Source organism: Stylophora pistillata, chromosome 11, assembly GCF_964205215.1.
Source record: "Stylophora pistillata chromosome 11, jaStyPist1.2, whole genome shotgun sequence".
Lineage (NCBI taxonomy): Eukaryota > Metazoa > Cnidaria > Anthozoa > Scleractinia > Pocilloporidae > Stylophora > Stylophora pistillata.
In genome coordinates this window covers 17,259,639-17,275,778 of record NC_142529.1, presented here as the reverse complement: position 1 = coordinate 17,275,778, position 16,140 = coordinate 17,259,639, and the positions used below count along the sequence as shown (strand labels likewise).

Genomic DNA, 16,140 nt, shown 5'->3' with positions numbered 1-16,140 from the left:
GGTCGACTCAAATTCTTCACAGCCAATAATCTCGCAACAAAATTGTACTTGTCTAAATTTCTCTTTTCCCATACCGTGCGCTTACGGAGGCTAGTAAGGTAATTATTTGCGCCAATCCTCCAGATTTTTCGTCAACGGTAATTGCAAATCGCACGAGTCTCCCCTCTAGCGCAAGTCCTTTCGCAATACAAGAGCTCAGTACAGACGGATAGATATTCCCACCACAAAGAGGCACGACTACTCTGCAAGTAGAAAAAGGAAAAGTTTAAAATATCTTTATCGTTCTTAATTTGTATTCACACACGACACATGTGTGATGCGTACTTTCCACAAAAAACCTTTTTTACTCGGACACTCGTTGGGCGAAAGTCTGGGTAATGGTACACCTCTCATTTAAACACTACAATTCTACCTCCTCTCTCTCCGCTGACATTTCAAACAAATTTCCTTTCCTTTGGAGTTTAGCTTAGTCGGTAGGTTATATATAAGCACAGTTCAAATCCCAGTCGCTGTTCTATTTCACAAAACGGCTGTTTATTACTTGACTAAACCGCCAAAAAACTCATTGCTAAATCGTCAAAGATGTTTATTTTAAAAACACTTGATATATTAGACTTGTAATTGTGTGGAACTCGGGTTTACAAACTTACCGTTTGCCTTCAAGCTGTGGTAAATACCCACCCAGCAGGGCTGCAACACCGGCCGCCCCAGATCCTTCCGTGACGGCACGCTCATTATCTTGGAGCTTCATGACGGCTAAACAAATATGATCGTCACTATATGAAAAAATAGTTCCTCGGATTAAGTTGTAATATCTTTCGTTAAAGGCACACATCACACCAATCGGCACTATCTATTGTAGGCCATTGAAATCAAATGTGTGACAGTAACGGAATACAATAAACTGGTCAAATATAATTATAGTAACTTTTGCATCAACCAGCTGGGTAGAAATATGCCGGGTGTCTGTGCTTCTCTGTACTTATAATCACCAATGAATCTATCATTGAGTGAAGATGAACAATTAACACAATAAGTGTTCCAAAACACGTTGCTCTTCTTATTTGACGGGAGAAGCAAGATATAGAAGTAAACGAAGGCCTGCTTCCCCTGATTCGGCTCGAGGGTAGCGCAGACAGCTACACAATTGGTGTGCAATTAATGTGACCAACTCGCGTAAGGCATAGATAATAACTGTGGATCATTCGCTTCCCATAAGTATACCGGAATGCCCTGCACTTAAAAACATTAAGTAAACATCATGTAGAAATATAAAACTCTCGCTAAGTTTCCAGTAACCATACGACAAAGACTTCAACCCCGTGACTCTTCCCCATCGTCAGGAATGTTCTGCGATCTACTTAAAATATGACTGAGGTTTACTCAATAATGCAGCGTTTAAGAATGGAGCACAGACATATTCAGTGACGAAGAAGCCACTTTTGGTAATTCTATATGCATGGTTTGGTTCCAAAACAGCTATCCTTACAAAATTAATTTACCTGACAGCTACAAGTTTGTCCACAGGTCCATTTGCTATATGAAAAGCGTTTTTCCCGACTTCTGGTAGGTTCAGCGCTAAATGCATTGGAATTAAAAAAGGACTCAGTAAAAATTAATTCGGGTCACTACAATGCAACAGGAACGCAAACAATACCTTAACTACTAAAAGAATACAGGAGAAGGAAAAGGGGCAAGCTAGAATGCTAGTTCTTTTTACTCTTCCTTAAAATGTTACCTTGAAGTTTTCTTCATCAACGACGATTGATGTAAAAAGGACTAGAGTACAATGCGCCTGCTCAAATCACTTACCGTCTGTCAAAGTAGAAGGGTAGTCAATACTTAGCTTGATTGGATGCCCAGCAGACATTGCAGTCTGAAAACTTGGACACTTTGGATTCAACATCCTAAAAGAGGTTAAAAGAATAAAGTTAGTACAGAATTGGGAATTTTCCCTATGATTCTTTTCCGACAATATAGCTGTAAAACATCTAATGTAAGAAGCAGTGAGCTACCATGATGAAAAAAAAAAAAGAATGTCAAAATATCACAACTTCCTCTGAACAATTTTTTGAGTCAACTGCCACTGTTCTCTCATTCAGGGCTAATAAATATATTTTTCAAAAATGTATAGTTACTCGTAAGAACAGTTGCAAGTATTTTAAAACCTACTATTATCTTAATATCCGGGTACACTGTCTTTACAGCAAGTGCAACACCAGCTAGCAATCCTCCTTCCCCCACGGGAAGAACAACTGCATCCAAATTGCGCACTTGATCGATGATTTCTAATCCTGTAGTGCCTTCCCCACTGATGACGCGAGGATGATCGTGCCTTTTAATTGAATGATAATGATAATAATTAAATTTTGTAAAATGAAACAGTATTAGTTAGGGTTTCTGCAAAGGATGTCTTAAGGAACTGCTCAATTAATATACGTATGGCTGCTTCTACCAACAGTAAAGTCCCTCGGTTTGAAGTTCCACAGTTGAGCATACGCTTGCGTTTTGTAAATGCACTAATAATGTTAGCCAGGAGCAGCGAGAGAAAAGCCAAATTAAAAGTTAAGTTACTGGACAAAATTTTCAGAAAGATAACCATTTAAAAACGATACAACATTATCGGGTAGTAGCCGTAAAAATAAGGCACAACAACAACAACAACAATGACTTATATCATTCACCCATCGATATAAGCGAGACGCTTTTCCGCTGCCATGCTGGTAGCAAACTCTCTTGCCTAAATTATAAAAAAATTGATTAGTTTTGAAATTAGATTAACGAAAAAAAAAAAAAAAAGATTAACAGGACAAGAAACAAAAAGAAGGCTTACCTCCGATTGGTTTTTTCCCTTTATGATGATGTTGGCGCCAAATTTCTTGCACATCGTTTGTTTCATCAAAGGTGACTGTTCGGGTAAAACAACGTGGACAGGAATCTCTAGGGCTTGGCAGTGAAATGCAAGTGCTATTCCGTGATTTCCAGGAGTGGCCGTTATGACCCAACGGTCTTTTTTATCCTGGAATCGGTGAAGTTAATTACAGAACGTTACACTCTTCTGAAGGTGTAGTCTGATCGCCCGGGTGAGTGTAGTCCTGAGAAGGACTGTTGTCGGTGGCAGTGACTGACGTTTCGACAACCTGTGCGGAAGTCATCATGAGAGTCAAGTGAACAGGTTCCGCACAGGTTGTCGAAACGTCAGTCACTGCCACCGACAACAGTCCTTCTCAGGACTACACTCACCCGGACGATCAGACTACACCTTTACATGTTACCCCCGGGTTAAAACCATTTACTGCGTTACACTCTTCAGTTCTACTTCGTTGAATATTTCTCCATCTCAGGCTCCCGAAAAATCTGAAGCACCCTCATCACGCAGAGACTGAAGTGAAAATTTGACCTTTTTTACTCTGTATGAATATGGGACGAGTTGTACAGCGCTCTTCTAAACAGTACATGTGTAACGGCTGATAGTTTCTAAAGAAACTGTTTGGGGCTGCGTCGGTGGGGTAACGAAATAATTTGAATATATCAACAAAGTTGAAATGAAACAACAACAAACATATGAAACATATGTATGAACTGCGGTTATGAGACGTATATGTGCACGATCCTTCGCAGTAAAGCACTATTTGAGCAATAGTGAAAATCTTGATCAGCAGGGATTTGCTAAAGCAAAGGCATAGAAAAAACCAGGAAAGATTTATTACTCGACGTTTCGGGGTCATCGTGACTCCATTATCAAGAGACTAGTTTAAAAACATGCAAATAAGGAAAGGTACAAGAATAGCATAAATTAGACTGAACGGCTTAAACAAACACCTTGGCGCGGATGGAATCCGTTTGCACGTTCAGTGTTGGCTTACGCATGCGAATATACAACATTTCATTAACAAGGCAATCAAATTTGCCGTTACATTTCGTGATGACGTTGAATTGCTCGATCAAGCGTTCAGGCATTTCACTATTGTGCTGGAGGTGGTAGTGTTTGTAGATAGAAGATGATTTCCTTGTGTGCACTTCTACGCGCTCGTGTAAGTGACCACGAGTATAGCCCACATACCCTGCATCACACAGGTTACATTTAAAAAATTCAACGTCATCACGAAATGTAACGGCAAATTTGATTGCCTTGTTAATGAAATGTTGTATATTCGCATGCGTAAGCCAACACTGAACGTGCAAACGGATTCCATCCGCGCCAAGGTGTTTGTTTAAGCCGTTCAGTCTAATTTATGCTATTCTTGTACCTTTCCTTATTTGCATGTTTTTAAACTAGTCTCTTGATAATGGAGTCACGATGACCCCGAAACGTCGAGTAATAAATCTTTCCTGGTTTTTTCTATAGTGAAAATCAGACCTGAAAAAAATTTCAGGCCTGTACGGGATTCGAACCACTGACACTCAATCAAATAAAGTGCTCTGAAAATGTAAGAAGATCATGAAGTCTGATGCCTCCTCGACTTTAACAGAAGAATGCAGAGAGAAATTAGAAAGTGAAACAACTTTTTTATTTGATCAAGCTCTACACGTTTCATCAGACCTAATCTTAGATGAGTCGCTATCAACACTGGGGACCGATAGTTGAAGTAGATCTGCCTTTAGAAAAATGAATTTGGAAGATCTTAAAGAAAAATAGAACAAAACAAAGGGAAAAGGCAAAGAATTAAACTTTGATAAGTTGTGGAGAGACCGAGTGGAGAGAATGAAGAGAGTAGCTCCTGTTTGGCTTTCCGATATCGTAACCACAGCGTTTTGGATCCGCAATGGTGTTCCTAAGACGCCGTGTGAGGTTTGTAAATAACCAAAAAATAATAAAAGTACATTTTGATTGATTTTCGTAAATCAAAACTTAAAAACTACAAAACAGCCGATTACAACAAAGGAAAATATAAGATGGAACCTGCGGGAAGTAATTTAATAAGAAGTAAATCGTCTGAAGTACTAGAAGACGAGAGTGGTCACGACATAACTGGTTTCAGTTTTCCAACTCATATACTGAAAGGATGGCAGGAATTTTTTTGCATTAATCACAGAGCATGATAAAGCGAAGCCAATATATTGCAATCTCGCATTACATTCGACATCAAGTCGAACAATGATTTGCGGCTTAGTTTTTTCTGGAGTTGAAATATGTTGTGCTTTTCAATTGAACTGCTCGACACGGCTTACTTAACGAAACTTTAAAACAAATTTTTGTAAAACACTTTCCTAGAAATATTCAGTTCCGATTATGCTTGCTTGTATTATACATATTCTTTGATGAATTACAATCATACAGCTCTCATCCTCCTCTGTCCAATGATCACCGCTCAACATACTTGAATGTGCATCCCCTGTGCCTTGTACCTCAGTCCGTAATATCGCCCAACTAGTGTCTGGCAGACACAGGTTTCTTTTTAACAATTGCTTTAATTCGGTACCTCTCTGCGAGGATCACTGCTTTACTAGATACATGTATTCAAACGTAGATCTCTCGAAAATATGAAAATGTACAAAGATATGACAAGCCTACAATAAACAAGAGTGCATTCATCAGTGACACTATTTATACCAGTAAATATATTTTCTAGACCAGGTGCGTATCGTCCATGTACGCAGGTACGTCCGTGCAAACAGCTGAAATCTGAAAAAAAAAATGATTCCTTTAAAAAATTTGTCAAAGTTACCATAAAATAGGAACGATTTTTAAATTTCGAATTATGCTGACATGTGTGTTTGTTTTTTCAGTGCCTTTTCATTAATACATGAACGACAAGAAACGTTATTTGGCTTCCTAGACTTGTTAACTTTCTAGTTATTTTAGGAAGCCAACACCATTTTAGCTTTAAAACTCTAGAGATGGGTAAAACAAACAATTAACTACTGCATTTTCATTCGTATGTATTTATAAAAAAGTTTAATTTTAACCGTGAGTTGTAGCCAGGAGCGTAGCAAGTCATTTTTGGCTTGTAAGCCTGTTCCATACCTCGTAAGCATAATGCGGCCGGGAAAGGTAGGGGAAGTCGAGTATTTCCGACAAAAGGGAGTTCCGCGCCTGGTAGCATTTTCAACTAATGGTTCATAAAGTACATCACAATGTATGGAAATTACTGTACTTTGTGTCTGGACGTGAGGGAAACAGTCAAGCAACTGAAGGCCACGTTATCACTAATCAGCAAATCACAATCGTAGTAAAAGCAAGGTAAAGGCGAATCTTACATAACTTGTCACCTCCGAAGGCATCTTATTAGAACTGAGAATCACTATTCACTTACAGGGTGTTCACTTATTCGTCTGAAAGTTCTAAAAGAAGTCCACTGATCTAATTTTCATTTCAGTCGATGTGGGAGCACTGCTCTCGGCACTGTTTGAAACCAATTTTCCCCAGTGGATATCAGCCCTGGTTTTATTTCCACAACGCGGATAAATTCCGTTGAGATTCGACAAAATAGCACAATAACTATTGTTGCCATACCACCAGCCTCCGCCTCTTTTTTGAGCGCAATCAGCTGAATTTCTATCCCAGGTACCAAAAGCGAAATCTCTGTGAGGACTAAGGGAATCAGAGAAAACCGTCGCATCTGTTCCGAAATAAAAAGAAAAGGAATTTGCAAAAGTTTACGATCAAGATAACATCTTGGAGGCCAACAGCTTAGTTTTTGTCGTAAAAACCGAAAAAAAACAAAACCAGAGGAAAATTTAACTCGAACAATAGTGACATGCTGTTTCGATGAAGTAAATTTCTCCTAGCATCATATCGTACTGATTCGACGTAGCGCCCGGGGCACTTATTTACTTTTGGTACCCCGGGGAAGGGAACTTATTAGAAACAGGGCGCTTTTCGTTTTTAGATGAAATAGCAGATTGTGAAACACCATGACGTGAGCTTACGCGAAGCTAAAGCAGTAAGGTTCACGTTGTCTTACTTGAAATGTGAAAGAACAAGCTAACGTTAGCTGTTTCGCGTAAAGGCGGTGCTAAATCTCTCTGATATATAAAAATCGCACGATGAATGGTAAAAAAAAAAAAATGGTTTAATTACTTGTAATATTGCCAATGTACAGCCGATACTTAGCCATCTCGGTCCCAATCCCGAACCAGTCATACTCAGCGTGAACGGTTTTGTCAGTAGTTACTCCCAGATCTACTCGAAGCTTGTTATATGTCTCATTTCGTGTCAGGCGGTTTATCTTGTCCAGGCCAAGCCAAAATTCACCGACCAAGTTACCGAAGCCATGTTTGTAGTCGTTCCAAGTGCGGTTAAAATCAAAAGAGCCATCTAGTCTCCTCTGAAACACTGCCCAGCCCCCACCGGCTGTTGTTTGGTCACAATACACATTAAAGGCACCTAAACCATCTGGGTCGATTGCGTAAACACCGCTGATCCTTCGGCCGGATTTGTACAGCTCAGCACAGTTCTTAGCTGATCAAAAAAATCATGATAAGAATCAATATGAATAAATGGTAATAATGGTATCAACCAACACACACGATCTTAGAGTTTTTTACTTACCTCTCGCCAATGTTTTGTTCTCCATGAGAATGTTAACCTCAAATCGAACTTGAGTGATTTCCTTTATTATTTCTTCCAAGCAGACAGCAGTATTCTTTTTGCAATCTATTGGGGCTGCACGGGTTGATGGTTTTATTTGAAAAGTCACTGAAAGTGCCAGGAAGAGCGTAACAGAACCTAAAGGAAAGAAATCTGATTATACAATGTGAAGTTACTCCCTGGGGCAGATCCAGGATTAGTAAGAGAGTTCGGATAAACATCCGCCGAAGGTATACCTGCAGGCCTGGGAGGAGGAGGAAAGAAGACGAAGGTATTTAAATGTTAATAATGGCAGATGAAGGTGGATGTAGCTAGGTAGAGGAGAGCAGATGAATGAAGATGAAAATGGAGATAACTGAAAGAGGATAAAGGACAATGAACGCAGATAAAGGTGGATGAAGATAGAAGAGGGTTAAGGACGATCTTTGAAGATAAAGGAAGGTAAATGGAAGTAGAGGACGGTATATGAAGGTAAATAAATGATGTCAGATGAAAGAACATGGAGATAGATGAGGTTAAATTCAGATAGATGAAAGGCGATGAAAGTAGAGGAAGGTAGATACATGTCAATTATGGTAATGGAAGGTGATCAAGGAAAAACTATGGTAGATGAAGAAATATGAATGTAGATGAAAGTAGATGGTGGTAAAAGATGGTAAATTTAGGTAAATGATGGTAGATGATTAAGATGAAGGTAAATTATAGTAGATAAAGGTATACGAAAGTAAACAGAGGCTCACACTTTTACGGTGCTCTTCGTGATGTTTACGTCTTGGCCTTTCAAAGACCCCTACAATTCAATCTTCAAGTGGATCATAGCTCTAACCTGAGACATTCGAAGTCAATTTCAATCTAGCAAATGTCGAAACAGCCGTATAAGCTAATGATTTGATAAACTTTGCTGACGATGTGATTACTTCCCAAATGCCAAATTCAGCTTGTGGCATGAGTAGCTAATTTTTCTCAAACAGTTTTACTCAGGGACGTAGTGGTGATATGGATATACTTAGGTCTCCATAGACTGTCCGTGTTCGATTTTTGGTGGGAGACACTTCTAAACATTAATTTCCTTTGTTCTGTACATTTTCCCCCCTTTTTTTATAATGCCGTCAATTCACTTTTTTTAAAAGTCATAGGTACATGTTTCCGCCGGAATTTCCATTGCTCTGTCAATGAAAAACTCTGTAATAATAACAATCTTTATTGAGATGACTTTTTCAAATAAAATATGGTGTTCAAAAAGGATCTCCAACAAAGAATTAAAAAAATTAAAAATATGTAGAAAATATAAAAAAGAAACAACACATTAACTTAAATTCATATGGATCACAGATTAAAAAAAAAAATGGTATGAAATTCAGGAAGTCACAAATTTAAAAGATTACATTAAAAAATATTAAGAATAACGGATTGCTTGGCCAAGAGAGTTAAAATCCTTGATGGCATGAAAAGTTGTCCGTTGTCTACCCAATTCCTCTTGACACTTCGAAGTTTAAGATTTAGCTTAGTTCTTGTCTTATAATCATGTTGTTCATGCTGTCTTATGAAGTTCAAATCATGCCCAACAAGTCCATTTAAACACTTCTCTGAAAACGCCTTTTTTCTAATGGAAACCACTTAAGAGTGGCAAGCGCATGCTCAGCAGACGAATAAATAGGTCTGTCTAAAGTTATTTTAGCAGCCTTATTCTGCAAGACTTGCAAACTGGTCATTAAGGTTATATTATTCTTGTCTCCCGAAACAAGGTCTGCATCATCAAATAAAGGCATTACAAGAGTATTGTAAAATAGAAGGCGCGCACTAAAAGGTAATAAATGCTTAATGTGTTTTACGGGACCAAGCCTTTGATTAAGTTTGCTAGCAATGTATTGGACATGATTTGTCCATGTAGAATAAGATGATATAAAAATTCCAAGGTATTTGAAGCTGTTGATATTATTTACATTGTGGTCGAAAATTGATAGAGACAGTTATTTTGCTTTCCAATTTTCTATTGCTACCTAAAAGCATGCATTTAGTTTTTTCAAGGTTGAAAGTAAGTTTGTGAGCATTTAACCAAATAGCTACGGCCAACAAGTCGCGAATTGGCTTATCACTGATCTCATGAGAAGATGAGCCGTAACAGTAAATTCCGGTATAATCTGTATAGAGGGACGCACAGCAGTATTCTAGAGTGCTTGGCAGATCGTTTATATAAATGGCAAACAACAAGGGGCCTAAAATGCTACCCTGTGGAGCCCCGTGAGTTACTGGCAACTCGTTAGAAATCTCATTCCCACAAGATGTTCGCTGTTTTCGGTCAGTGATATAAGAACGAAACCATTGAAGGGAATTTCCAGACAAACCATACGTCGATAGCTTAGACAATAAGATCTGGTGATCCACCGTATCAAAAGCTTTTGTTAGATATAAAAAAACACGGTTCCACATAGTTTACCCTGTTCCATATTGAGAAGGACTTCGTTGGCCGGCAAAGGTTGTCAAGGCAGATGTGGTGGACAGTCTCTTCCGGAATCCAAACTGTTTTCCTGAAAGGAGCTTATTAGCAACCAGGAATTGGTATAACTGTGTATGTACGGCTTTCTCAGGAATCTTGCTGAGTGTAAGCAATATATTGATAGGTCGATAGTTTGATGCATTTGTCCGGTCCCCTGACGTGGCTCTAATTTTTTTAACATTTCCGCAGTTTAGGAAATTTGACAGTTTTAATTCATAGATTCAGTAACTTAGTTTCAGAGTTAATGTTTAGCGCATGGACGATTGGAAGACCCTTCAAATTTGGTTTTTAAGTTGATCATAGCGCTAATCTAAAACATTCGAAGTCCATTTCAATTTAGTAAATGTCGAAATAGCCGTGTAAAGGCAATAAACATCGCAACAATCGATGCAATGACAATGGCGCCAGGACTTCGGACTTCTTCGGAAGGATAGATCTCGAGTTCGGAGCCTACTAATTACGACAAATAACTGAGAGTCACCGTCAATTTGTATACCCCAAAGGGCCCACAATAACTCGTTTCTGCGCTATCGCGTACGCACGAGTTGATAAGGACTGGAAAGGAATAAAGCATGGCATTAAATTTGTCCTTACACCCTATGAAACTCGACAAAAAGGACTATAAAACAGCTCTATACTCTCATGATACTTGTTTGGGGAGCCATTTTCAAAACTTGACTAAAGTTTATACGTTAGTCTAGCTCGCCACTGACTCGACATTGACTTGCCGTCCTCAATGCAGAAGCGAATTAGAAACTGAAAGAGCTCACTTCTATCCGGCGCCTTATCTGGGCTGGTTAATAAAGCTTACGTTATTCGACTGGCCATGTTTGCATTCCGCCACCGTGCGATGGTAGAAGCAACAAGAAACTGCTAAACACTGACTGGTAAAATTGTCCCTACTGTGCAGGCTAGCTCACCTTAATAGAATGTTTTCGATCAAACGATTAAACAAGCCGATTTTTTGGACTTGGAAATCGAATTGTGCAGAACAAAGTAGAAAGTCTTGTTATAGGCAGTCACAAGCGTAAAGATTCAACTTTGCTAGATAAGAAGACTGTGCGTTATCTAAACTAGCATCGAAAACCATTACGAAACGTCTAGAGTTAGACTTCTGTCCCTTGCCGATTGATGATACAGAAAACGCTTTTCGAGAGGTCTTGAATTATGTACAATGAAGTCGTGCATGCAAATCCTCATGGTATAACACAGTTCCTACATCTGTTTGCCGCTTTAAGTTGAAAACCTTTCGCATTAAGTGACATTATGTTCTACGAAAAGTCCTATATTTGAAAAATAAAGAAGTAGATGGAGCGCATTGTTTATGGAAGTTTATGTACTTTGCAGATTGTACGCCAAAAAGCCTTACGTCACATACCTTTTCCTTGTTGAGTAAAACTTATTTTTATCTTATTTGGATGTAATTCTTAGTATGTATGCAGCCATACATGACCGAATAGAAAATGAGAATCTCTGCAGAAAATTGTGGTGGCAAGCTTTTAGAGACCAACAGGACTCTCAGGCACCTACCTGACAGGAGTGCGTGCTCGTACGTTTTTTGCGATTAATCTCTTGTCTCTGCCTTGTTATCCTAACCTCCTACATCATCCGTGACACCAGTATTGGTATCAATATCAGCGAGAAGGAAAATGACGATATCCGCTGAAAATGCTTATTGTGAAATATTTAAAGGAGATTGCACAAATGCAAAGACGGTTTTGACGTCATCTCAGATCTTTCGCAGCGCTCGCAAAAAAGTATTCCACATACAAATATAATGGATAAAGAGAATTTTTGGGCAAATTTTGACTTTGAGTTTGGCTATCTCAATCCATCTGAGCCCGAGGGAACAACAGCAAAAGAAAAAAGAACTTTAGCACTTTAAATTTGCGTGCCTCGTTGATCGTCAGCTGGATGACATCTCGAGGGAGTTCAAGGGAATAGCGTCTCGGGTTTGCACGAATTGATCAAATTCTTCCAAACCTTCTCGTGTTAAGAAGAGGCTATTTGAACAGGAAAAAGTCCTGTATTGCCTAATATTATTGGTAACTCTTGCTCAAAAAGGCCATATGTGTTTCACGTTCTGAGAAGCTTTTATAAATTATAGCCAGCCATTCGAGGAAAATTGTCTTCCATTCAAGCTTGGTAATGCAAGGTGTTCTGCTACATGCGAATACCTTGTGAATCCCCTGCCATAAGCACAAATAGATAAATAGATTTATTTACGCGTGTGTTAATTTTTAATTACTATAATGAAACATCAACTTTTTATCCAGCAACTTGAAAACACGGTCACCGTGGGTAATTGTTTGACCGATTCAATTACCTAGCACAATTCTTAACCTTTGCGCGTTAAACAGAGAGGGAACCCACTTTTCATTCTTGATTCTGTCCGCGGAGCAGTTTTACTAAAGAAACTTCACTCCTGGTCACCTGATTTTTATTTTTGATGTTCGTGAGGCCATAATCGTATCCCGGCCTAGCACTATATAAAATAAAATGGACTGCAGTGACAGTTAGAGGATAGTGACATCATCAGTTATCAATCAATCAATCAATCCGATTGATCGATCGATATATCGATCACTACTATTTTCAACATAAAGATATAACGACTACTCATGACAAGAAACACGACAGAGCTAGTAAATTCGCATGATTAAATTCGATCGCGCGAGCGTGCGTCATGACGTCAGTCAACAAAGGGTTCGAGACTGACACTTCGTTCGAGACTGACACTTCCCTCCGCGATTTATCGCAAAGTTACTTTCCAGATTGGCTACGAATTTTGCGAGAAAAGGAAGATCTTTAATTTAGGAGCTTTAAATTTAAAACAAATTTATGGAAGGACACTCGAATCAGAAAGCAAAGAAAACGATGAAAAGAGCTCTCGTTCAGTTTGATCAATACAAATATTTCCAAACGCGATACCAATGGCTCTGCGATTTATTGCAAAGTTCCTCTCCAGCTTGGCTACGACTTTTGCGAGAAAAGGAAGATCTTTAATTTAGGAGGTTTATATGAAAAACAAATTTGTGGAAGGATACTCGAGTTTGAAAGCAATGAAAACGACGAAAATAGCTCTCGGTCAGTTTGATCGATACTAAAATTTCCAAACACGATACCAATGGCTTGAAAGTAAAAACTGAATAAGTTTGTTAACTTAAGTAGGCCAGCATGGCAATTTTAGATCATTGTTTGGTCCGGTAGATATAATTTTTAAGTGTTGATTTGTCTTTGAGGTATTGTGCGACAGAGTACATTAATCTAAATCTTACAACTTTCATAATTTTTAAGATAACGCAAAGCAATTTAGTAGTCTTCGATCAAGCACGTTGAACCTGTTGCGTGAATCGCCAATAAGCAACGAATTCAGACTTATTCGCTTTTAAATAACATATTTGGAATTTTTTTGAATGTAGCATTTTGTCTCGAAATATTTCTTCCTCATTTATACCTTACGTTTTAGTTGTAGTTTTTTCGGTTAACACGCAACACCTTTGAAAGATTTCAAAGTCAGCGTCTTTGAAATCTGATCGCTCATTATGCTCTGAAATTTTCATCTAAAATCTTGATTTCTGAGTAAATTTTAACTAAAATTACTTCGAATCCAGGAAACTTTGAGTGCTCTGAGGATAATACTTCCGAGAGAAACAGTAAACTGTATTCGAATTCCAGGTCATCGTCAAACTGAAACGTATATTTCGTGAAACCGAGCGAAGGAAGTGATCGAAGACAGCCTCTCGTTTTCCTGAACATAATTTCATGCTCCAGGTATACGAATTAAAACCTTTAAAATCATCGAGAAGCATTCAGCACATTACAAATAATCTTGCTGTGTAGTACCGAGAAAAGGAAACCAATCTTATAAGTTGCTAAAGCTGAATTCATAAATAAGCTTTGGTAACTAATCCAGGGAGAGCTAACGAATTTTCCAAGACACTTTGCCAGTCATACCGAAATGTAATTTCTTTTTTCAGTTGTGGCTTTCCTTTTTCGAGGACATAAAACCCTAAAGTAGGTGAAATGTCTTCCAATATCAATTACTAAATAAGAGAGTTGTGGCCCTCAGGTCGTCACATCTTTTTTCTTCAAAACCGAATGAACTTTCATGGGATGTGAGAGAGATAAGTGGTGTTTGCTCAGGAGGTACATAGGATTTTTTTTCTTTATGAGATTGGGAGATGTACTTTGTTTGACAGGCTTTCTCTTTTCTTAAGCACAACTTCCTTATTTCTTCGCCGTGCATGTTACGTAATGCTGATCCTGACAAATTCAAGACGAGCTTGCGCAATTGACAAACTTCTAGGTCAAGACCCGGTGACAATAAATGTCTCCTTTTACTTTAGTTTGGCGATAAGTTTCGGTCGGGAAAGTGAATTTTTACTCCCTTGGGCGATTGATTGTAAACTACTTGACTGAAAAATGTAGGGAAACTTTAATTATTCGGACCACTGGTGTGGCTTAACAGAAAGGCAGAGATCTGTCCCCCATTTCCTTATACCAGCAATCTGCGGCAACTGGACTTTGGTTGCACCAAGAAAAAATTCACAGGACTTGCTTTCACTCGTCTGTAATACTCCACATTATAATCACAAATATAAGTCAGTGTTGGTACTCAATGTTTAAAGTGGACTTTTAATGTAAATCGAACTTGCACCTCGGTTGCACGAACACTGCATCAGATTAGAAGACAATGATCTTTACACCAGAGAGAAATTGAATTGACGCTTTATGTAGATTTTGATGATACATTGGAACTTCTCCTGTATCGAGATCATGATTTCTCCAAGCGCAGTAGACTTTGAGCCAAATTAACTTGAGAAACAGAATAAGTACAATACTCCTTTGGAGATATGAGAAAATAAAACATAGAGCAATATTTAGAAGAAGAAGAAGAAGAAGAAGAAGAAGAAGAAAAAGAAGAAGAAGAAGAAGAAGAAGAAGAAGAAGAAGGAGAAGGAGGAGGAGGAGGAGGAGGAGGAGGATGAGGAGGAGGAGGCGGAGGAGGAAAAGAGGAAAATAATAATAAGAAGAAGAAGAAGAAAAGGAGAAGAAGAAGAAGAAGAAGAAGAAGAAGAAGAAGAAGAAGAAGAAGAAGAAGAAAAAAGCGCCTAAAGCCCGTTAATTTCGCAACATAGGACTAAAAAAACGAAAATTATAGGGCATTACAGGCCCCTAAGAGGGTACAAATTCGACTACGTCAGGCAACCTGACTGCTCTATGTCTAATGCCACCATTAAGAGATATTCCCAGACTTCTGGAGTTCGACGTCTGTTCTTCACTATTGATGATACAGAGTGGGCTTTTGGAAAGTTTTTTCTGTTTGTAAGATTAAGTGTCGCATACAAAATTCATGGGTTAGAAGTTAGTACAACCCTCAGCATCTTCAAATTCGTGAGCTTTAGTGAGCTTTAAAGGACATGAATGAACAAAAAGTCTTATATTTAAAACTGAACTATATCAGATCTAAGCAATACTTCAGTTTTTGACGAAATTTCTTCAAGATAGGAATTATATACAAAACAGCCATATTTCACATACCTATTCCTCGTCGAATGCCTCTCATTGTAATTCGTTTGGTGTTGTATGGAGTGTTAATGAGAAACGCTGCCAGAAATAAAGTTTTTGACGACGACTGAAAGGACAATCGAGCAGCTCTACAGAAAACGTGTGTTGGCAAGGCTTTGTCAAACTGATTGGAATCAACCCCACGCTAAGCTTTCTATACCCGACAGAGCTACGTGGACATATGTTCTATGCACCACGCCTTTTTAAGTCGTCAGAGTAAAGTACTTCCGTTATCTTCAAAGACAGCCCTAATCGTATTGATTTTAACGTGACGAGTGACCCATTATATTGGTTCTGTTTCAGCCATTTTTTGGTAAGTTACGTTAAGAAAGGCTCCAAACGAGGTTAGAATTGCGCCAAATACATTTTAGGGGTTTGCTTTCCATTCTTAATATAAACGGAAGCAAGGGAAGCCAATGTTTTGTTGGAGCAAGCATTTCACTTTCGCGGTAATGAAAGATGATATACTTAACTGAATAACAACAATCTTTGGGGGCCAAAATGCAAGTTCGTGAGAACTGCGGAGAGCCCTGAGGTT

The 16,140-nt window shown here is 38.6% G+C and overlaps 1 protein-coding gene across 1 annotated transcript; it reads right to left on the bottom strand.

Moving 5' to 3' along the window:
* Window positions 1–5,392: 5,392 nt before the first annotated feature.
* Window positions 5,393–15,715, bottom strand: LOC111330468 (angiopoietin-related protein 7). Its single transcript, XM_022935325.2, has 5 exons — window positions 15,576–15,715; window positions 7,496–7,672; window positions 7,025–7,405; window positions 6,258–6,563; window positions 5,393–5,626 (listed from the first exon to the last, which is right to left on the bottom strand). Exons 1-4 carry the CDS (start codon window positions 15,598–15,600, stop codon window positions 6,286–6,288), a joined length of 861 nt encoding a protein of 286 aa, XP_022791060.2. The 5' UTR covers window positions 15,601–15,715; the 3' UTR covers window positions 5,393–5,626; window positions 6,258–6,285.
* Between the last annotated feature and the right edge of the window lie 425 nt (window positions 15,716–16,140).